Below are 23,091 nucleotides of genomic sequence, written 5' to 3'. Positions count from 1 at the left end.
GTTAACTATTAAAAGGCGGAGACAGCAGAAAAGTGCTGGGTGTATAGTTAGGGAGTAAGGAGTTGTCTTCCAGATCAGTAAAACAGCATAAGACAGTGCAGTGTAGTTTGACTGGGGCATAGGGCACAGTTAGGAAAGACATGGCAGAGGGCCTTGGGTGCCAGGCTGACGAGCTTGGACCATATTCTGTAGGTAGGGGGAGGCATTGAGCGTCAGCATGTGGGGGATTGACCAGTCAAAGAGCATTTCAGGAAATGAACTTGACAGCTGAGCATGGATTTGTTCATATGGGGTCGATATAGAAAATAATATAAGGTAAGGTAAGAAGAGTAGAGCAACAAGACACAAAAAAGGGAACCCGAAGATGTTTTGCTTCTGAAAGTAAAATGGTTGAATCTATAAGATTTGGAAAATAATCAGATGTGAGGATTTGAAAGAGGTATAAGTGAGGGACTGGGTAAATGGGATACTTTATTCTTTTTTAACATTAATTGCCTATTCTGTCTTCTTTTTCTTTTTTTTAAACATTAATTGCCTACTTCATTGAACTTTGCTAGGTAATTGACAAGAGTGGTTCACTGAATATAGATTGGATATGGAAGAGTTCAGCCTCAAAGTTCCAAATTTGAGCAATTTAATTACAATCTATGTTAATTTTGTATCTGATACATGCGATGTGGTTAATATAAGCAAGGCCTCCCAGGTCTGGAGTCAGCTGTGTAGCAGGTTAGAAGGACCTGTTTTTAAGTGATGATATCACATTGAGAAACACTGAAGTCTAGAGTAGGTCTAGTTGGATGAAGATATAATGAATTCATTTTTCACGTATGTCGACGAATGAGGCAAAGAAGACAGAGAAGGAGTTGAAGGGTATTAGTCAGGGTTCTCCAGAGAAACAGAATCAATGGGATGTGTGTATATTCAGAAAGAGAGACTTATTTTAAGCAAATGGCTTAGGCAACTGTGGAGACTTAACGAGTCCAAAATCTGATGGGGTAATCCCGCTGACTGGAGACTCAGGGAAGAGTTTCAATTCAATTCAAAAGGCAGTCTGCTGGCAGAATTTGTTCTTGCTCTAGAGAGTTCAGTCTTTGTTCTAGTAAGGTCTTCAACTAATTAGAAGAGGCCCATCCACATTGTGGAGGACAATCAGCTTTACCCAAAGTCTACCATCTTAAACTTTAATCTCATCCCCAAAACACCCTCACAGTAACATCCAGAGTAATGTACAACAATAATACTCTGGACACTGTGAGCCAGGTTAAGAGGGGGATCAGTTTAGTGCAGTGTCAAAGAAGAGAAAAAGGAGTATGTCAAGAAGAAGCAACGATCAAGAGTATCAAAAGCCTCAAACATCTGTAGCAGGTTGATGGTTGAATGGTGACACTCCAGAAGATATGTCCACATCCTAATTTTGGAACCTGTGAATGTTACTTTATTTGGAAAAAGGTTCTTTGCAGATGCAATTAAGTTAAGGATATTGAAATGAAGAGATCATCCTGGATTACCTGATTGGGTCTTAAATCCAATGACAAGCGTCCTTATGAAAGTAAGGCAGGGGAAGATTTGAGACCCCCAGACGAGGAAGAAGCAATGTGACCGTAGAGGCAGAGATTGGAGTAGTGTGGCCACAAATCAAGAAATGCCAACAGCCACCAGAAGCTGGAAGAAGTAAGGAAAGAGTCTCCCTTAGAGACTTCAGAGGGATGACAGCTATGATTTGGGACTTCTGGCCTTTAGAACTGTGAGAGAATAAACTTCTGTTGTTTTAGGCCACCCACTTTGTGCTAATTTGTTAATTAGCAGCTACAGGAAACTAATAAAAACATCTGAGAATAATAGAATCGATTTTGCTATCAAGAAGGAAGACATTGGTCATATTCAAGAAAATGCTTTCAACAGAGCGGTATGGAGAAAGCCATATACAAAGGTTCTAAGACAGAGGTTCACAAACTTTCTCAGTTCATGGGGTCTTTCATAACTCAGTGATTTTTTCATAGTATTCCTAAGTCAAAAGAAACACTTAATAGTTCAGTTTATTAAGTAGTCAGTTCCAAGCAACTTAATCAGTATTTATGTACTAGCAACTTAGATGCTGTTTGAAAAGTAATACATAAAAATTGAAAGAAAAATATTTGATTTTATTTTTAAATAATCAGTTACTTACTAACGGGATGCATGCACCTGTTACACACCACAGAACTTCCTAAATTTTGGAATTAGATAAGATACTAGCCACTGTCATTTCCTGTTCAACACTGATTTTTGCCCTGTAATTGCTTTTATCACAGCAACCACTGAATATCCAGCTTTTCAAAGATATGACATTATGAAAAGGAACATAGAGTGATCTAATGTTGAAACTATAAACTATCCCGAGCTAATATTTTGTGTGGTATCAGAAAGACATCAAGTACTACTGTGTTTCCCTCAGAATTGTGTAATATACCCCAGGCGCTCCTATGAGTTCACTGTGCCTGGGGCATCTCTGCACACAGTTTGGAAACCATGGATTGAAGGAGTAAGAGGTGAGAAAGTGTAGATGATATTTATAAGACATTTAGCAGAAACTTAGGGAAGGAAAGCTAGAAGATATTCAAAAGATTAGGAAAGATATTCTAAAGTTAAGGGGAGAGAAAACAAAAATAAAATATATTGGACAAAATCAAAATTAAATATTTCTGTGCATCAAAAGACACAACAGAATGAAAGGGAAACCTACAAAATGGGAGAAAATACTTGCAAATCATATATCTGGTCAATATCCAGAATATATAAAGTACTCCTACAACTTAACGTCAAAACAAACAAACAACCCAATTTAAAAATGACTTGAATAGACAGTTCTCCAAAGAAGATATACAAAAGGCCAACAAATATATAAAAAGATGGTCAACATCACTTATCATTAGGGAAATGTAAATAAAACCCACAATGAGATACCACCTCACGTCCATTAGGATGACCACTATAAAAACAAACCAAAAAGAAAATAACAAGTGTTGGCAAGGATGTGGAGAAACTGGAACCTTGTGCACTGTTGGTGGGATTGTAAAATGGTGAAGCTACTATGGAAAACAGTATGGAGTTTCCTCAAAAACATTAAAACAGAATTACCATACGATCTAGCAATTCCACTTCCAGGCATATGCCCAAAAGAATTGAAAGCAGTGACTCAGTTAATTGTACACCCATGTTCATAGCAGTATTAATCAGAATAGCCAAAGAAGTGGAAGCAACCTGAGTGCCCATGATGGATGAATGGATAAATAAAATGTGGTATATACATACACTGGAATATTATCTAGCCTTTAAAAGGAAGGAAATTCTACATGCTACAGACGGATGAAACTTGAGGACATTATGCCAAGTGAAATGAGCCAGTCAGAAAAAGACAAATACTGTATGATTCCACTTACGTGAGATACTAAGAGTAGTCAAATTCATAGAAACAGATATAGAATGTTGTTTGCCAGGACCTGGAGGTTGGGTTGGAATGGAAAGTTATTTAATGTTAATATAAAGTTTTAATTTTGCAAGAGGCAAAGAGTTTTGGAGAGTGGTTGCATGTATTTAACACTACTGAATTGAACACTTAAAAATGGTTGAGATGGTAAATTTTTTGTTATGTGTATTTTAACACAATATTTTAAAAAGATAAGGTGAGCAGTCATATGATTGGGATCAAATTAAAGATGTAAGTGCAAGAAATTAACCAAATAAACAGGATTTCTATCATAATCTGTTCTCTTAAATAGGTAAAATATATGCACCACTAGCAGTATTTATACTCAATAAACCATTTCTCTAAAGTTAGTACAATGATCTAATCTGAAGTGAACATCAGGCATAATAAATTAGTGAGATTTAAGTGTATGGTCAATATCAACCAGAAACATTTTCATAAAACAATATCCTATGAAAGCATCAAGAACCCATTTGTTGCACATACGAAAATACAGTAAAATAGAGGAAATTATTTAACTATATGTAGAAATGTTGATGGACAGTAAAAAAGATCATTTTGGCCATGCTGTTCACATCTTAGCAAACATTTTCCCTTCTCAGATTTCCTGTTTTGCTAGAGGAAGTTTGCTGTTTCATAAACAATGCACCCAAGCCCCTTGCAGTTTTAAGTCAAACTACTGTACTGGCAGAAAATAAGCATTTTCTGGTGGATGCCGTGGTGGTCTTATCCAACCTACCTGGACTTTCCTCCTCTCCAGGGCTGAACATACCGGGGTCTTTTCTAAGCATGAATATGGGAGAATTATTTTTTTCTCATCAGTACTTTTGAGTAGTGCCAACCTCCTTAAGCAATTTTCCCTAGTCACAATAACATCAATCAGTCAAAAAATTGCAGATGAACTCTCTGTGCTCAACAATGCTATCAAAACTGGTAAATTAGGGTGAACTGTTGTGTCAGGAAGAATTTGGTTAGCATGAAACACCTCCCTACATTTCTTAAATCCAAACAAGTTATAAAACTCAGATTACATTTTTCTTATTCCAGAATATGAGGACGTGTTTGAGAAATAAGGCTGAAGTAACAAGAAACAGGGCATAGCAACGTTGTTTGCTGTGACCCTCGTAAAGAAATCAATTACCCAGCGGCTAGTTAACTAATTAAAAATACATTGCATTTGAAGAGTGATTTTGTTAACTTGCATTTATATTATTGGCCTGTTCAGAGTATTTGTTGATAATCAGATTGTACTTTTGTATACTTGTCAGTTCAAGGCCCTAAAAACAAAAGACCCAGATTTCCACCTAGGAAACTATAATCTAAGAGTCCTAGAAAAGTAGTACAAAAATAACTACTAAAATTATCCTTGGAAAGGGAAATACATGCTCATAAAAGCAGAAAATGAAAAATAATTTTTAATAATATCTTCTGTTACCTTACAAATTCATCCTTACGAATGAATCTTGAGTAATTACCTGATTAAAGAATAAACCGCCAACCTGAAGCAGAGCAGTATTATAGTTTGCAATGATAGAACTGACCACAGAGGAGTACTCAAGTCAGTTAATCTCACTCTCAGTGGCTGTCTCTTTTTGGAATGAAGAAAAAGGAAAACCTGGTGTCTAAATGTGCCCAACTAAAGAAAGGATAGTTAACAGTCTGAGATAAATTTAATTTAAAAGCGTGGGGGATTTTCATAGGAGACTGCCTATCTATTAATTCTTTTTATAAAAAAGGGGCGGGGAGTGACCGTTTACATTAAATTGTATAGACTGCAGGAAGAGTAAACCAAAAAGGATATCATGCACATCTTTTTAAAGCTGAAAACGTGTGTTCAGTAAAACGTTCATTTCTGTTTTTGAGCAACGTTTTTGCTGAACCAGTGAAGGGCGGTGTCGGCAGGGTCACTGGAGGGCAGACCCCAGAGGGCAAAGCCATCCTGCCGGGCAGCAGTGTTTCACCGTGGTGGAGGGGGAGAAACGGCGGCAAATAACGTGAACTGTGACCCCGGCAGAGAGCTGAAGCTGCGGGCCGGGGGTCTGGACCTGCAGTCCGGCTGCGCCAAGACTGCGCGGGTGTTAGGAGGCAGGCAGCGAGAGCGACGGGGCCGCGCAAGGACGCCGCTGGCCTCGCGGTGCGGGGGCGGGGCGGGGCGGGTCGCAGGCTGATGACGCGTCAGGGCTGGTGGAGTAGCCGCCACTTCCTGGAGCCGCCGGCCGGGGCCGCTCGCAGCACTCAGCGCCGGAGCCGGGAGCCCGCGGCCGCCGCCATGTCCCATCAGACCGGCATCCAAGGTAACGGCGCCGGCGCTGCCTGCGGGGAAGGGACTCTTGGGAGGCCCCCGGCGAGCAGGGCGGGCGGCGGGATGGGCAGGGCCGGAGTCGGTTCCGGAGCACAGGGAGTCGGTCTCGGGGACGAGCCGGGCCTCTGCGCCTCTCCGCGCTCTCGTGTCCCGGGCGCTCCCGGCCCGCTACCCTCCCAGCCCGGGCCGGCCGCCGCCACGTTGCCGATGGACCCGAAATTCGCCGGAGCGAAGGAAATGGCTTTCCGCGGCGGCCGGGGTGAAGGGGGCGTGCCTGCCACCACCGCCGCCGCCGCCGTTAGCCCAACTTTCCCCTTTTTTATCGGACTGGGAAGACCTGGAACCGTGGAGGCGACTGGGGCTCTTTTTGCTGTCGAGAGACGGGCGAATTTTCTTTTTCACGGTCCAACTTTAGAGTTGTTACAAGATTTGGATTATCAAAAGAAAGATGCGGGAATCTTTTTCATTTCCAGTAAGGGTGCTTCCCAGACTCTTCCGCATTTTCTTCCAAAATTGGAACATCAACACCGTTGTCTGTATCCTGAGTATGAGGCGTCTTGGTTGTTCTTAGATACTACCCAGGGAACTGAAAAGTTTGATCTGTGTGGTTGCGTTTAATCGTCCCGGGCAGGCAGTTGAATGTGCAATTATAATTGACCTGTATTATTTCCTGGTTTGGAAATGGGCGGTCTGAAAGCGCTCACTTCATCAGAATCAAATATGTCCCGGGTTACTCGCGATCACTTAACGAGTTGTAATGTAAACACAAGCTCCTCCTGTTAATGGACAAAGAATCTTTTCCCCAGATAAACGTCTAATTGTGTTTTGTTCTTAAGGGCCTTTGACACCACCCCACACCTCCTCCTGCACGCACAAACACAAGCAAAACAGTCGCAAATCTAAAAGCATTGTTTTGTCTGCGTTAGTTTTGATATATATAATTATTGACTTTCATGCTTGAGCGTTATAGCAAGCACTACTAAACAGTGGTTCTTGTTCTCAATATACAACTCAAGAATAAAATTAGAACGAAATTGAAGCTTTAATAGCACAAGGGATAGGTTATTAAATATATATTTGCTCAGTGAGATTACTCCAGGTTTTTAAGAAATATAAATTAGAGAAGTATGACCAGAAGTACGAGCTTGAATGAATTGTTGTCTTTTTCTTTAATCAGGATAGGGTGTTTGACATTAATTGTTGTTTTTAAAGGTGAAAATGTAAAAATGAATTGATGGAGGTGTGTTTGTTTATTATAAGCTTGAAATTGGACCAGAAGAGAGTGAAAGCAGGTTTTCAGCATTTTTCAAACAAGCATTAAAGGTGTTTTTCAAAATTGTGATTTGTGATTATTGGGTTTGAGAAACTTTAATATATTCATTCCTAGTGTAAATTTCTGCTATGGAATTATCTAGGTAAAACAGGTTAGAATTAATATACTTTTAAAATATGTTTATGTTTCTTAGCTGTATACAATGTCTACTGTTACACCTTTTAATTTTTGTAATTTAAATTACTGATAAGAGAATGCTGCATCTTCAAGATGTTTTCTTTGTATTACATTTCATTTTTTCCCTATTCAAGTAGCATCAGAAAGTATTAATATGTAAGTATTAAAAATAGGTTTACTTTTCTGTATCTTTTTCCACAGCAAGTGAGGATGTTAAAGATATTTTTGCCAGAGCAAGAAATGGAAAATACAGACTTCTGAAGATATCGATTGAAAATGGTTAGTTAAGCATTTTTAAATGTTGTTTGTCCTTGGATTATTGGCTGTTGTATTTTTAAACTTCTAAATCATTGTCAGTGATTTGGACTATTAATAAATGTGAAGCAGGTTCAGAGCTCGCCTTTAGTTAACTTGGCTCCTCTACATTTTGGACATGTCCTGTGGGCCCCTGCTTACTTTACCTTCTGCATTCTGTAGTTGACTCTCACGGAAACAAAAAGATGTTGTTTTTGGTGTGACATCTTCCTCTTACACTTTTTGTGTCTCAGTTTCTGTACCACAGTTTGTATCTAATATCAGTGCTTGCATCTCTGGAATGAAAATCAGTAACAGGTGATTATCCCACACAAAAGAAAAGTTACTTGTGAATTGTTATTCAGTAAAGTTAGTTTTGAGGTAGAAAGGAAGGATTTTAAACTCTCCCGTTTTCTCAACTTGATTGCAGTGTATGCTGCAGAAATGATTCCCCTTTCTTGTTATGGGAAAAAGTTCTGAGTGTAACAAACTATAAATTGATACTTTCAAAATAAAGCTGTACGTAGGGAAATTCACTGGGTGGGAGAGTCTTTTAATTCAGCTGGTTTGAGTGTGAATAATTAATATTATAACTACTTAATCTCAAATGAATATGTTAAAATATTCCATTGACCTAATTTCTTAAATACCTTAAATATTTTGCTTTGGAAAAATACCTTGTTCTTTCATAAACTGGAAGTAAATCTAATTTGCATTCCATTTTCTCTTATATATTAAAAATACCAAAATAGTTTGAAAAATAGGCAGTTGTTCTACATACGTTAACACACTCAACAAGAATAAACATATACTGAAAAGCAGCATATTTTAGAATATCACTATTTTCTGGTTTTATTTTTGTTTTGAGAAAATTTTTTAAATAAGGAAATTATGAATAAATAACAAATACTTCCATCTCTTCTTAAATTATTAACTGCTAACATTTTTATCATATTTGCTTCAAGCCTTTTGTAATTTAATGTTGTTGTAATATAAGAACATTCGCTTTAAACAGTTTTACTTCCTGACCTTCTCCTGAGACAACTATGTTAGGAACCTTATTTTTGTTCAATCTGTTTTTTATATGTATCCCTAAATAACATATAGTGCTGTTTAGAGTTTTTAAGTTCACATAAACTGACATCTTTTTCTGCATCATTCCTTTTCCTGTAAACATTGCTTTTATAATTAGTTTTGATAGAGGCTCACTAATTCTTTTTAAATATGAATAGAATTGTATAATATGATTATGCCACATAATATATGTCCATTCTCTTATTGATGAATATTTAGGCTATTTTCAGTTTCCACTGTTATTTTATAGTGCTGCAGTGAACACCTTGGTATATATGTGCAAGAGATTCTCTATGCAGAGTACATTAGCAGTTTCACTTGATTCGCCCAATAATGTCTCAAAGTGGCTGTACCAATTTGTTTCTGGACAAATATTAAAATCTGTAGCATTATGGCCAAATAGGAGCTAAACCTGTTTTTATTTAGTATTTCTTAACTGTACAATTCAGTGTTTAATTTCAGAAATTATACCTTTGAGCGGTAGGACACTTAAATATATTTTGTTGATAATTTATAGCATAAATATTTGGACAATAGAATATAATCACCCTCTCTTCAGCCATCCAACTCAACTATTTATAATCATCTTTGTACGTTCCTTTCTTGTGTTTATAACATTATTTTAACTATGCTAGTTATAATTTTTATATGTTTTTAATATTGCTTTATATTATATTTATTTTCTGTGTTACAACCTTTGCTCGTTCTATATTTTGATGTGAATAATAGCAATTAAGAACTAACTATTAATTTGTTCTTCTATTCTTCATTATTCTACCATTTGGCATTTTAAACCATTTATATATCTTTTAAAAATTGTTCTTCATAGAGAAACTTGTGGTTGGAGCGTGTAGGCAGCCTTTAGATTCCTGGGATAAGGATTATGATTCCTTTGTTTTACCCCTGTTGGAGGACAAACAACCGTGCTACGTATTATTCAGGTTAGATTCTCAGAATGCCCAGGGATATGAATGGATATTCATTGCGTGGTCTCCAGACCATTCTCATGTAAGTAATTTTTTGGTTACTTATTTAACATTAAAAGCTAGAAAATTTTTTTCTGAAATATTCCTAGGCCAAGAGAAAGTTAAGAAGCAACAGTCATATCTCATAGATGGGAATGATCATGGAAAAAATCCTTGTGATTGGTAATGTAGAATCAGGGGTAATGTACTTAGATTCAGAAATCTTGACCTTGATTGAAATCAGTAGAATTATTATTGATTTTAAATTGAAAAATTTGTGGCAATTATAAATGACTCTGTGGACCTCTGAAGAATGAAGGTTACTATTTTGAGAGTAATAATTGAAATAATTCTTATAGAACTAACTGAACATTTTATTAAATATTCTCAATAGCTACCATTCAAGTGATGGGCATGCACACAAACAAGTATTTCTCTTAGGAGAGTTAGTAGACTGATTAATAGAATAAAATAAAAAGCTAGTGTATGGATACTGCTCAATATTTTAAAAATTAATTCTCTTGTTTATTGTAGAAAAATAATTTTAAAAGTTATGTAAATATCATTCTCAAAAGTCATCACTTCCTATTTAATTCTGTATATGCTGTCTGAAAGAAATACTGGATTTGCCAGTACAAAATTATGAAATGATTTCTATTGGTTGGCAGTTATCTTTAGTAGTTTTCCATAGATGCTATCATACTCTTTAATAATAGTATATACTGTAGTTCTTTTCTACTTTGTCCCTCATAGAATGGTTTATGCCATAGTTATGCCATGAATATTTGATTCTTAAACAACTAAATAAGTAGCGTCTGACCTAGACTTGTTTTGAGTAAAATGTCATTATCAAGTTTACTTCATTTCAGTGATTTTAAAATAGTGTTTTAAGTAGTTTTTTTAATTCCTGAATTCATTTTATACTTTGACAAAAATGAATGATTTTCTAAAATTTAGTTTTTTTCTACTTTTCCAAAAATATGACTTATAAATTGAAGTCTTCCTTAGTAGCTGTTGATATTTTAGATGCTGATGTTATGATGGTTATTTGTATACACATATTTTAACATGTTATAGTCAACGGACTTCAGCTTTGTCACAGTTTAATTTCTTTTTAATGTGTTTGAAGATTTTCATACATTTATAAAGTGCTTTCTTTTGTAATGATAGTTTTCATCTATAAACTTATAAGTAAACTTTCACAATTACTAGGTTCGTCAAAAAATGTTGTATGCAGCAACAAGAGCAACTCTGAAAAAGGAGTTTGGAGGTGGCCACATTAAAGATGAAGTGTTTGGAACAGTAAAGGTACAAAACTTATACTTTTATGTAGATTCTGCATGTTGCACCGAGGTAATGGGATAGTTAATGTGAATTATGACTGGTGAATCGGTAAACATAAAGAATAAGAGAAAATATTACGTTTCATATGATATGCAAGTTAACTGAAACATCATACTTACACTTTTAAAATATGTTGGAATCTCCTCTGTTAGTCTTCAAACACTAGAATATCCCTTGGAGATCATTTAGTTCAACCCCTCATTTAGTTCAACCTTTTCATTTTAAGGATGTGGAGATAGGCTCAGAAAAATGAGAGACTACTTAAAAGAGATAGTAGGTTTTAGATATTTTGGATGTTTACACTTATGCTGTGGAAGCAATAGCTATATTAATTGAACTAGAACATTGAGGCAGGTAAATTGATTGATAATTAATTGGGGTAATTGTTGATTAATAAATTTAGTTAAGTTATGATTAAGAATTTACTTCATTATAAAATTTGTATGGTAAATACATGTATGTAGATATACCCCCAAATTAAGAAAATTACAGTGTATTTTTTCAACAGGTTTTTTGTTTTTTAGAGCTTTTATTGTGATTCAGGGAGTAATGTATTCTGGTGGATAGAGCACGAGACTAGATGGGTATCCTTTGCTTATTCACATCAGTTGTGAAGTGGCCTGGTTTCTCAATTCTATTCTCAGTCTTCCAAACCACAAAATTTTGATGAGAAGTAAACCTCTTTGAAATATTTTTTATTTTAAATAAGAACTGTAATTATTTTCTATGAATAATTATAGAGAAATTATATAATTCATTACAGTACAGAATTCAGAATCTGAATATGTTGATTATTGAATAACTATGGGGCAGGCTTCCCCAGGTTAATTATAATCGTCCTATAGACTTGAAGCATGATCAGTTTCGTCATGTGGCTGGCGTTACCACCATCACACTCACACAAAAGATCTAATAATTGTAAAGCTTTAGGAAATGAAGTGTAGCTAATCCCCTTAAAACTTTTGAAACCTGTAGAATAGAATATTTTTTTAAAAAAAGAAAATTATTGTTACTGTTTATTTTTAGTTAAAATATTTTCTGTTAAATTAATGATTTTGTTTTCCTAAAGTAGCCTCACAACTAGTAACAGTCAGTTTCTGTGCTCACAGGAAGATGTGTCATTACATGGATATAAGAAATATTTGCTGTCACAGTCTTCTCCTGCCCCACTGACTGCAGCTGAAGAAGAATTACGACAGATTAAAATTAATGAGGTATTATTACCATTTTGAAACGTTGCAAGATTCTAAGTGATTAAAAATATTGTATTTTTAATTAATCGATGAAGAGGTAACTAGAGAATAAATAAGTTAGATAGCTTACATTTATTCTGTTCAGTTTAGAGACAAGACTGACAAGACTGTGCTCAATGTGTCTTCAGGAAAAAGTTAAAAGTGAATATTAAACTTCATGTCAGTTTCATAAATAGCTTTCTCCTGTCTTTATAATGTAGGTTATAGATTAGTAATCTTCCTGTGAGAAGTACAATTGTTCTTAACTTTGTACTTTGAATACTAAATATCGATAAATGGGAAAAGTATGTGTTACCCATGTAGTGTGAGGGATATTATATCTAATGAGGTTGCCTGAAGAAGGTTTGTTTTGTTATTTCAGAGAATACTGACGACTAGAGAGAGTAAAACATAAATGCTGTAGTGTGTTTAGGATTTCTAGAGGCTCTATAAATTAACTTCTATGGACATTACTTGGATGGGTGTGTGCATATATGTAGATATATATGGGAGATGGTTATTTGAGTACTTGTTTAGCATATTAGAGTCAATAAATTTCATCCATATTATAGTTTATCATATTTCTAATGTGTTTACTGCAGCAATTCTAAGTTAGAATAGCTACTGTATTTCTAACGCAATTTTATAGAAAAGAACAAGTAGCAGAAACTACTATTCACTTGTCTGAGTAACAGACTAATAAGAATCAGTCTGAAAAGTGATTGAATATTATTTAATATTGACCTGATAGCAAGGATCTATCTTTATATTATTTTAACTCAAGTTATTTGAGTATGGATTTTTACATGGTTTTTTTTTTTTTTTACAAGTTTGATAGTTTGTTTTATTCCTTGCAATCAGAACCCAGAGGATCTTATTGGGGTATGCATTTGCATATGTTCTATGATGTTTTCATTATACAATACCATTTATGCTGTAGAATCTCCATTCATTTTTTTTTAAAGTAAAATTTCTATTTGACTTTGTTGCAACACTGCAAATGAGACCCTATACTATGCTGTCATTTACTGAGTATAAAAGTCTTAAATATGTGCATTGAAAGCTTTCTTGACGTACTCTTCTCTTCTTCCGATACGTGCACACCCATGTTCTTAGTAATGAAAGCTCTAAGTGTGGAACTTCTGCAGTAGTATAATTTGTTGAGCTGTGTTGTGTCTTTGTATATTGTTTGTACTCCTTTCAACTCAGTGCATGGTGTTTGTGTTGCATTTTATGTCTAGCAGAACAAAGTAAAGTTCTATGCATATTATATTTATATCACACTGTTCATAAATTTTATCAAGTAAAACTTTTTAATTAAAAGTGTAATCTGAAGACACTTCAGAGAGCTTACGTAGCTCATGGCAATTGTGCCAAACCAAACATAAAAGCAAAGCCCCACTAACATTGCACACTCAACTCAGATGTTCACTTCCGGCATTTTCATCAAAATGTGGCATACACTCTGCATGTTGACAAAGTGCTAGCAGAACCTGAAACAAATGTGAAAATTATTTGCTTTTTAAGTTCATAGTGTTTTAATTGTTAATTTTAATTATATTAAAATGGGCAAGGGTGGAATGACCCCCACTCTGAAGAGGTTGGGTTTTCTTCTCTTTGCCATCTGACACTGCTAAATGCTAAACTTCATCGGTAAATTGAATCTGTCATACTAGGTACAAACTGACGTGAGTGTGGACACTAAGCATCAAACACTACAAGGAGTAGCATTTCCTATTTCTCGAGAAGCTTTTCAGGCTTTGGAAAAATTGAATAACAGACAGCTCAACTATGTGCAGTTGGTAAGAGATATAATGATTATTATGAAATGGCTTCACCTTTTGGTATCTATGGCTTGTATAAGGTTTGTTTTTAATGGATTTTAAATCTTTTTATTTGCTTCCTTTTTATTTTTTATTCATTTAAACTACAAAAACAATATATATTCACTGTGGAAAAAGTGAAATTGTGTAAGTTTCCCCTTGTCTCCTTGTTTTTTAATTTATAAATTTTAAATTTCTGTGTATCTGTCTTAATAAATGCATTTTGTTTCTTATTGACAGGAAATAGATATAAAAAATGAAATTATAATTTTGGCCAACACAATAAATACAGAACTAAAAGATTTGCCAAAGAGGATTCCCAGAGATTCAGCACGTTATCATTTCTTTCTGTATAAACATTCCCATGAAGGAGACTATTTGGAGTCTATAGGTATATGATACTTTTTTTTTTTTAACGTAATACTTTCAGTTTGCTGATTGATATTTCATCACTATATTCTTTCTTATTTCTTGGCCAGAGGGTTTAGTTGTAGCTTTATGAGGTTTAGTGTGTGCTTTAATTGATGTGCTGCTAATTGGATTTATTATTATTTTAATTTAGTTTTTATTTATTCAATGCCTGGATACACATGCAGTATAAGAGAACGGATGCTGTATTCTAGCTGCAAGAGCCCTCTGCTAGAGATTGTAGAAAGACAACTACAAATGGATGTCATTAGAAAGGTAATTACCTATCTATTTATTTATCTAATTTATTTTATCTAATTTATCTTATTAATATATTTAATACCTACCTATTTTTAATTTTTCAGTTTTTGTTACATTTTTATTGTCTTTCGTGTAGTTCGTGATGTATTGTGGTTTATAAATGAAAGGTTTTTTTTCTTATTCTCATCATAAATCCTTAGGAACTCCTCTAAGTGCTTGAGGATGGCCTATCATGACCCCAGTCTCCCTGTGGATCTGTATTCTCTAATATGTAGCCACAAGCTACATGTGGCTATTTAAATTTAAATATATATAAAAATTAAATGAAATTTAAAATTCAGTTCCTTAAAAGCACCAGCCACATTTCAAGTGCTCATTTTAGCCACATGTGGCCAATGGCACTGTGTTGGATGGTGCAGAATTTAGAGAACATTTCCATGTTGCAGAAAGTTTTGCTGGATGGTGCTACTCAAGCTGCATACTTGTGATTGTCTCAAGACTTTATTAATAAGGAACTACAGTCTCTATTTATAACTGAACCATGGGGTGGTTGAGAATCTTTCCAGTTGTTGGGAAAGGAGAGAATGGGCATAAACATGAATTTTGGGAGCTAAGTTTCCTTAAATTTATTTTCTTAAATGCAGGTGAGGCATGGGAAAAGATATGGTTTATTCTTGAGCCCTTCAACTCTTAAAACACAGGTCCTTACAGATTACCAGTGTTTTAGGTACTGAGCCCTTTAAGAGCTTTTTAAGTTCTTAAGAATCACTTTCTATAGCAGGGGCTGGCTGACTTTTTCTACCAGAAGACCAGATAGTAAATATTTTAGGCTTTGCCAGGCCACATATGGTCTTTGTCACATATTCTTCTTTGTTTTATTATTTTGTTTGTTTTTACAATCCTTTAAAAATGTAAAACACTCTCTTAACTTGAGCAGATTTGGCCTGCAGGCCATCGTTCGCCAGCCCGTGTCATAGAGTGATTTCAAGTGACCCAAGTGATGAAAGGGCCATGAGTAATGTTTCTTGAAAATATGTAGTGTACCAAAACAGAACAACTTAAGAATATAGTGGTGATTCCTACTGTACTACTTTTAAACATTAGTTAAATTGGAGAAGAAAGAGAGAACCAAATAGAAAATGAGTATAGCTAATTATATATTCAAGCAACTCATTTAGCTCCCTCCTCCTCCCCCCAAATAAGATGAAAGTGAACTATTTTCACATGGTCCTTGGTTCTCTTTTGCTGGAATGAGTATTATGCACTTACTGGTGAGCGTTCACACCTGAAAACTGGCTCATTGCTTGTATTAGGTTTTTTTTTTTTAACATCTTTATTGGAGTATAATTGCTTTACAATGGTGTGTTAGTTTCTGCTTCACAACAAAACGAATCAATTATATATACACATATGTTGCCATATCTCTTCCCGCTTGCGTCTCCCTCCCTCCCACCCTCCCTATCCCACCCCTCCAGGCTGTCACAGAGCACCGAGCTGATCTCCCTGTGCTATGCGGCTGCTTCCCACTAGCTATCTACCTTATGTTTGGTAGTGTATATATGTCCATGCCTCTCTCTCACTTTGTCACAGTTTACCCTTCCCCCTCCCCATATCCTCAAGTCCATTCTCTAGTAAGTGTGTGTCTTTATTCCTGTTTTACCCCTAGGTTCTTCATGACATTTTGTTTTCCTTAATTTCCATATATATGTGTTAGCATACAGTATTTGTCTCTCTCTTTCTGACTTACTTCACTCTGTATGACAGACTCTAGGTCTATGCTCCTCATTACAAATAGCTCAATTTCGTTTCTTTTTATGGCTGAGTAATATTCCATTGTATATATGTGCCACATCCTCTGTACCCAAATCTGTAGTAGGTTTTGAATGTTGTGTTTTCTCACATTGCATCACACTTTGCTAATTTTATCTCTTACAGATCGAGATAGACAATGGGGATGAGTTGACTGCAGACTTCCTTTATGAAGAAGTACACCCCAAGCAGCATGCACATAAACAAAGTTTTGCAAAACCAAAAGGTCCTTCAGGAAAAAGAGGAATTCGAAGACTAATTAGGGGTCCAGCTGAAACTGAAGCCACTACTGATTAAAATTATTACAATACTAAGTTTTTTTAAAAGTCCAGCTTTTAGTACAGGAGAACTGAAATCATTCCACGTTGATGTATAGTAGGGGAAAAAATTGTACTTTTTGAAAATCAGCACTTTTCACTTCTGTGTGTTTTTAAATTAATGTTATAGAAGACTCATGATTTCTATTTTTGAGTTAAAGCTAGAAAAGGGTTTGACATAATGATGTTTAATTTCATCACAGTTTTCATAGAGTGATGATTCCACACTTTCACATAGTTCTTAAAATTTTATAGAGTTGGGCCAATTCCAGAAAATCTAAAGTAAGATACAATTCTTATTACTCTTCGGTGATACATCACTTTTTTTTCTTCAAGGGAGAGAGGAAGACCTTAAAATATTCATTCCACTTAATGAATATGTTAAGGACCAGATTAGATTATTTTCTAAGCTGAAAACTTCATGTGCCTAGGAAAAGGTGCTCTGAAGAGCAGTGCTCACTCAGACTGTGAGATCATGTCTACAACTTTTAGAAACAGTGCTTTATTGCAGCAGTCTTTTCTATTTGACTTTTTCATTTTTTAAATGGCATTAAAATTTCAGAAAATCAACTCACTCTGAAACATTAAGGGTACCAGATATATACTTCAGGATTTCTGATGATGTTGAAAGACACATTGAAACTGCTTTAGTAAATGCTCTTTCTAGTGCTTTAAAAATTTTCCATTTCAAAAGTAAGTCATTTCATTATAGGTAGTGTGAGACCAAATATTTATGTCCAGTTGAATATTAAATTTATATCATTCAAAAGCAAACAAAACTAAAGTCAACAATATTGAAAAAGTTTTAAACCGATTGATTTCTCTCTAAAACCATATATTTATAGGCAAATACTCAGATTTAACAAAATTATTTTAAAGTCCTAGTACTCATCAGCCTAACACAGATAAACAAATCTTGTTTCAATTTATGTCTTATTTCAAAACACAGTTAACTGTTTTCTAAAGCTTTGCATTTTCAATTACAACCTACAGAGATTTTGAGCCTCCTTTTCTCTGATACTTGAAATAGAGGGAGCTAGAAAACTTCATCATGTTTAATCTGATAAACCTGCTGCAAGAGCCATAATTTAGAGGACTTTTCTAAATGAACTGTGGGGATCCGGGATTTAGAATTTCTTGATCTAAACTTTATGCTGCATAGAACAAATACCAGAAATGTACATTTCATAGTATAAAATATGAAACACTCATTTTTACACTTTATTATCTACGGTAATATATGCACCTTTCAGAAATTCAATGTGTGTTCAACTAAAAGCATGTTAGAATAATTATGAGTTGACAGATTTTTTTGTTTTCTAGAATTAAGAGTGTGTGGGGTTTTGTTTGTTTACAAATAATCAGACTATAATGCAAAATAATTGACGGTAATGTTGCACTTGTTTATGAAAGATGTAGTTTAAGTTTTTCCGTGGGTGCACACATAGACACACATACACACAAACTACTGCATTGAGAATCCTGGAGCTGTGTTGTCGACCATAGGCCAAGCTGCTGAAGCTGTTATTTTCGGTCAGGAAGAAAGTTAACCTGTCATGAAGGTATAAAATAATTTAGTAGTGAATGTTTTTCTCTACCATCCATGTGCAATTATGCTCTTAAACTCTATTACACTATATGAAAGTAAGTGGACATTCCAGAATATAGATGTGATTATATAATCTTAAACTAATTATTATTAAACCAGTGATTGTTGAAAATCAATGATGCATTTGTTATAGAGTATAACTCATCGTTTATGTTTTAGGTGATGTCATCATAACAATAGAAGGTGAATAAAGTATTCCCAGTGAATTTATATAGCAGTGAAGAATTATATGCCTTCTGTGGACATTTTATAAGTGCGTTTTATATTGCAATAAAATTTTTTTCTCTAAATTGTGTACTAAGTTGGTTTTCTAGTATAACCTTGTTTTTTTTTTTTTTTTGGATAAGTCTGCATAATGCAATACCTGGTGATAGGTTAGATAGCCCATTCATCTATTTGTTAATTAACCTATCTAAAAAAGGATTTTAAATAGTTTGAAACCTAAGCATGTTGTGTCAATAGAGTGCTTTCGTAGATTAGAACTTTTCCACTACTGCAGCAGTAATGGAAACGTCATGAGTTAGTTCCTACTGTGATAGCAGCAACCCAGTACAATAGGGTGACCGACATACTTGACAGTAAGCTGTTAAAAGACATTCACCCAGCAAATACTGAGTGCATTCCAGTTTGCAATTCAGTATCAAATTGATCCTTTTTATTAGAGCTATATTACAAGATGGATGTCTTTGGTAGCAGTTTCACCAAGACAGAACTGTCCTTAAAAGGTCTGATTTTGAGAACTATTTTAAAAAGTTAAATTCTTTATGGCATTTCTACTCAGAACTAAAATCATGTGCCTGAGGTTCATATTGTAGTTTGGTATAAATCCTTTCACACGTTTTCTTTGCATATACAACCATATGTTTTGAGGATTGGAGTTTTTTTTTAAAGTACTGATTCTGGGGCTTCATCTCCAGAGATTTTGATGAGTAAGTGGGCCCAGGAGTCACATAGTTACACAGATGATTCATGTGTAGCCATGACTGGGTACAGTTTGTCTTAAATGATATAAAGTGAGGGTTTCCCCCCCCGTTCAGTCAACAAACTTTCTAAGTATTCCTGTATATTGGTCTATAGTGGTTACGATGAAAGGTAACATCTCATAGAAAAAAATGTAGCCCTCACTCTTGCCCACTAACTTCTGCATGACTTGGCCCATGGCTATCTCCACCTCCCTTGATCAGTCTGCTGCAGCTCAGCTGCTGGCTGGACCTCTGAAGGACCAGGCACACTGCTGCCTCAGGAACGCTGAGTGTACTGTTCCTCACACTGGCTTCCTCTACCCCAATATCTACGTTTTTTCCTTCCTCAATGCAGGTCTCTGCTCAAGTGTACTCCCTGTCCTCTCACCTTAATCTGCTTTATTTTTCCTCAAAGCACTTAGGAATTATATATCTATGTATATATATTGGTTGTCTCCTCCACTAAAATACAAGTTTGATGGAGGAAAGACTTGGTTTTATTCACTGATGCATCCTCAGCACGTGGAACAGTGTCTAGGACATAGTGGATATTTTATTTGTTGAATAAATAAAAGAATGAGATTTTACCTTTCCTTGGACAGTGGGGAAGGGAGCACATTGAAGCAGTGGTAGGTTCAGCACAGAGGCTCTGGCCTCTGCTGCTGTATTTCTGGGCAGAGCAAACATCACTAGCACTGACACAACCTCTTGCCCTCGGAAGATTATAGGTTCTACCCCAGGAGACTCCAGTACTGACTCATTCCTGAGCAGCAAGTGTCTTCCCGTGGGGATCCTCATTCATCTGACTCTGTTCTGGAAAGACCAAAGGCTAAGTTCTACTCAATGGCTAATGCTGACCCACTACCATCTGCATTTGCTAGAATTCAGTCTGGCGGTAGTGCCTTATAAACCTCCGGACGCTTAACAGGAAGAGGTGCTTTTCTGAGGTGTGGGGGGAGTATATTTTATTTACATTTAAAAAATCTGATAACTAATATCTTTTCCTCCTTTTCAGCCCCAGAGACTTGGGAACGGAAAGAACAGGAACTTCAAAAACCTACTTATCACACAGAAGCACACACCACCATGGCTTACACCAGCAAAGGAAGAGAAAGAGGTCGGAACCTCCCTCTGAAGGATCCTCCAGGTCTGGGGGAGGGGGAGGGGGAGGGAAGAGGGAGGGGTCGAGGGATGGGTCTCTTAAGAAAGGGACAGGGCTTCCTTGGTGGCGCAGTGGTTGAGAGTCCGCCTGCCGATGCAGGGGACGCGGGTTCGTGCCCCGGTCCGGGAAGAGCCCACATGCCGCGGAGCGGCTGGGCCCGTGAGCCATAGCCGCTGGGCCTGCGCGTCCGAAGCCTGTGCTCCGCAACGGGAGAGGCCACAACAGTGAGAGGCCAGCCTACCGCAAAAAAAAAAAAAAAAAAAGGAAAGAGACAGAGAGGGGGCAAGTCAGTTTGAAGGGGTTGGAAAGTTCTTCGTGGCCCCTCCCCTCCTCTTCCTTCCTATGTTACCTCCTGTGCTGGTTTCCCTGTGCCCCCTCCACATTCATGCCTTCATGAATGGGGGTTAAATTAATTTCTTATTCTCCTATTATCAAGCTGTATGGATAAGAGCACATGGATCATATTTTTGCACACGTGTGTGTGTGGGTGTGTGGGTGTGAGAGAGAGAGAGAGAGAGAGAGATGCTGTCACTTCCTGGCTATATGACTGAATCAGTTATGTATTGCTACCATACTAATGCATGACCAATTACCCCCAGATGTAGGGGTTTAAAACAGCAATTATTTTCTACATGTCTCCGGTTGGCTGACCTCTCTCACATCTGTGGTCTGCTGGCAGGTTGGCTGGTCTGGGATGACCTCATCTGAGATGACTTTTCTCTGCTGAGCATGGTTTCAGCAGCAGCATGTTAGCCCTGGCTTGTTCTCATGGCAGTGGCAGCGTCCCATGACAGAGAAAGTGAAAAGTGGTGCACAGGGGCTCTGGAGGCCCAGGCTTGGAACTGAAACGTCACTTTTCCTGCAGTCTATTGACCACAGCAAATTACAAGGCCATTCTGGATATAAGGACTAGGGAAATGAAATTTACCTCTTGATGGGAAGAATTACAAAACCATATTGTAAAGGGCATGGATCTAGGGAAGAGTGGAGAATTGCAATCTAACACAATGAACATAAGGGAGAAGTTACTTAAATTTGGGGGCATCAATTTCCTCAATAAGAAAAAAATGGGACCTACATTATAGAGCTCTAAAATGTGATCATGCCCTTTAACATAATGCTTGGCATTAACAGTTAGCCCAGCAAATGACAGAGAAGATGATTATGATCAATATGATGACAGAGAGCGTAGTTAAGGTTACAGGCTGATGTCAGATGCCTGAGTTAAAATTCCAGCTCTGCAATTTAATAGCTGCATAATCTTGGGAAGTTACTTCACTTCAATTTCCTCATTTATAAAATGTGAATAATAATGTTATCAGATTCATAGGATTGTTATGAGAGATAAGTTAATATAGGGGAAGCATTTTGAATAGTCCTTAAATTATTTAATAAAAACAGTGCAACATATAATTTTTTAAAATTATAAGTTTATAAATTAATGTACATAACATTATTATTATTAATTATTCTTGGGATACTGTGGGAACACAGAGGAGAGGCACCTACTTCTGCATGGGGAATCAGAAAAGACTGTGGAGTGGATACCAGCATTGAATTTTAAAAAGCTGTCATGAGTTTGCCGGGTGGACAGCAGAGGGAAGAGCATTCAAAGCAGAATAGAAAGATGGACGACCATATGCCCAGATACACAGATGTCATGTTCAAGAAATTCCAGGAAGTGCAGTTGTTTGGGAGAAAGGTATAATATATTTCAGACTGGTTGGCTAAAGATGAGAACTATAAGAATCTATCCATATGCATATGGATGCTATTTGAAACTCCATAAGTAGATAAGATACAAAGGTCTAGAAAGAAGAGTATCCAGGATAGAATCAATATTATTCTACTTAAACTAGGAAAATATCGGGTAATTCAGATCAAACCTTTCCCTGAGGAAAACTAGGGGAAAAATTCTACTCAAAGGCATCAGTGTGCTACTAAGGTAGTGATGAAATATAGAACCAAGATACGGGAGAAAACATAAATCCAAAGAGATGAACCCAGTATGTAGGGCTACTACTTCCTTGGGACCATTTGCCAGTTCTGGGAGAAGCTATGAACAGATGTGTACACGTATTTTTTTAGTACCTGTGTTCAGTTCTTTTGGATACACACCCAGGAGTGGAATTGCTGTGTCATTGGTAATTCTATGTTTAACTTTGTGAAGAGCTACCAATCTATTTTCCACAATGGCTGCACCATTTATATTCCCATCAGCAATGTACAAAGTTCCCAATTTCCCCACATCCTCACCAATATTTGTAATAGCTATAGGGGTATCTCATTGTGGTTTTGATTTGTATTTCCCTAATGACTAATGCTGCTGAGCACCTTTCCATGTGCTTATTGGCCATTTGTATATCTTCCTTGGAGAAATTTCTATTCAGATCCTTTGCCTATTTTGAAATTATTTTTATTTTTATTATTGCCTGTAAGAGTGTTTTGTATATTCTGGATAGTAGATTCTAATCACATATTATTTTCACATATGCCATTCTATTGATTGTCTTTTCACTTTCTCGGGTGACGTCCTTCGATACACAAAAGTTTAGAATTTTGGTGAAGTCCAATTTATCCTTTTCTTTTCTTTCTGTTTTTTCTGTACTCTTG

The 23,091-nt window shown here is 36.2% G+C and overlaps 1 protein-coding gene across 3 annotated transcripts; it reads left to right on the top strand.

Annotated features, from left to right (window-relative positions):
* Positions 1-5,633: 5,633 nt before the first annotated feature.
* TWF1 (twinfilin actin binding protein 1) lies at positions 5,634-20,432 on the top strand (the record flags this gene model as incomplete). Of its 3 annotated transcripts, none has more annotated exons than XR_014326563.1 (10): positions 5,634-5,760; positions 7,420-7,497; positions 9,416-9,594; positions 10,764-10,859; positions 12,005-12,109; positions 13,804-13,929; positions 14,191-14,341; positions 14,513-14,634; positions 16,555-18,607; positions 20,332-20,432. XR_014326563.1 is itself a non-coding variant. In XM_082849375.1 (9 exons), 9 exons carry the CDS (start codon positions 5,634-5,636, stop codon positions 16,723-16,725), a joined length of 1,155 nt encoding a protein of 384 aa, XP_082705501.1. In that variant the 3' UTR covers positions 16,726-18,760. The 3 variants fall into 3 exon arrangements, 1 of the variants encoding a protein (XP_082705501.1); XR_014326564.1 differs by having other exon boundaries at positions 5,642-5,760; positions 11,990-12,109; XM_082849375.1 differs by lacking the exon at positions 20,332-20,432 and having other exon boundaries at positions 16,555-18,760.
* Between the last annotated feature and the right edge of the window lie 2,659 nt (positions 20,433-23,091).

Source organism: Leucopleurus acutus (assembly GCF_964270905.1).
Source record: "Leucopleurus acutus genome assembly, chromosome: 11".
NCBI classification, from domain to species: Eukaryota; Metazoa; Chordata; class Mammalia; order Artiodactyla; family Delphinidae; genus Leucopleurus; species Leucopleurus acutus.
This window is presented reverse-complemented; position numbering and strand designations above follow the sequence as displayed.